The sequence below is a fragment of the Diceros bicornis genome, chromosome 39, assembly GCF_020826845.1.
Source record: "Diceros bicornis minor isolate mBicDic1 chromosome 39, mDicBic1.mat.cur, whole genome shotgun sequence".
Classification (NCBI taxonomy): domain Eukaryota; kingdom Metazoa; phylum Chordata; class Mammalia; order Perissodactyla; family Rhinocerotidae; genus Diceros; species Diceros bicornis.
This window is the reverse complement of record NC_080778.1, coordinates 21,298,348-21,299,288: the sequence shown is the minus strand read 5'-3', so window position 1 is coordinate 21,299,288 and position 941 is coordinate 21,298,348. Positions and strand designations below refer to the sequence as shown.

Genomic DNA, 941 nt, shown 5'->3' with positions numbered 1-941 from the left:
TAGAGTCTGGGGGCATGCAATTAAGATTCTCACAGACCTTTCCATCTAACTGCCATAGTCTAAGAGGCTCTGCCTTAAATCTTTCAGGGATCTTAAGAAAAGGTATTACAGACACACCTTGGATCAGGAATTTATCCTAAACTGCATTTTACTGATGGCCTCTTAGATTTGACTTCTGCCCTGTAAACCTTGAATTTCTCACAACACTGTGGTCTGAGTGTAGTCTCACTTATTACATGCCAGGGCCAGTATGCAACCGACCGGGGCGGGGCTTGGAGGCCCAGGAGGCGTGGCCCAGAACCGGTGCTGGGGCAGCAGCCTGCGCAAACTCCGTTCTTCCGGACCCTCTGAACCCTGGACCCTGCGAAGGAGGGGGAGGAGAACCTAGAGCGCGTGCGCCTCAGCGTGGGAGAGTTTGCAGCCCGCCTGATATGATCAGGAGCAACACTTTCCACATCTTGGAGGAAAACACCCCACTCCCTAAGGCCAAAGTGATGGAAATGCGGGGCATCTATGCCCAAGTGGACCAGCTAGAGGCCTTGGTCCAGATGGTTGGGCACCATGTCCCCTTTCTGGCAGCCCACATGCTTCTGGCCGAGTGGGACCACGGGGCCTTCTTGCAGGGCCTGCGGAGGTGGCTGGGCCCCACGGGGCTCTGCTCCTTCAGGAACAAACTGTCTCTGCCGCCACCCAGATGAACGAGCCACCCACGTTGTGCAGGTCCTGGGGGAGGCAACGCTCCAAACCCCCAGGTGCCATCAGCGTTTGCAAGCTTTGCTTTCCTCGCATCAGGGATGTGGGAAGGTGGAACTCTGTGTGGAGAAGCTTGTTTTCCTGTCTTTTTTTATTGCTGTCTGAATTTCCTCCCTTGCTTCACGTGAGACCGCTGGGTTTGGAGAAGCAGTTGGAAGCCACCTGTGGTAATGCCTCAGCGATGAGCT

The 941-nt window shown here is 55.0% G+C and overlaps 1 protein-coding gene across 1 annotated transcript; it reads left to right on the top strand.

Moving 5' to 3' along the window:
• Nucleotides 1–236: 236 nt before the first annotated feature.
• On the top strand, nucleotides 237–698 carry LOC131399771 (breast carcinoma-amplified sequence 4-like). Its single transcript, XM_058534292.1, has one exon. It carries the CDS (start codon nucleotides 237–239, stop codon nucleotides 696–698), a length of 462 nt encoding a protein of 153 aa, XP_058390275.1.
• The last annotated feature ends 243 nt before the right edge of the window (nucleotides 699–941 follow it).

Excerpts from the sequence above, each read along its gene's own strand:
- LOC131399771 (XM_058534292.1), top strand. The coding sequence starts at position 237 with ATGCCAGGGCCAGTATGCAACCGACCGGGGCGGGGCTTGGAGGCCCAG.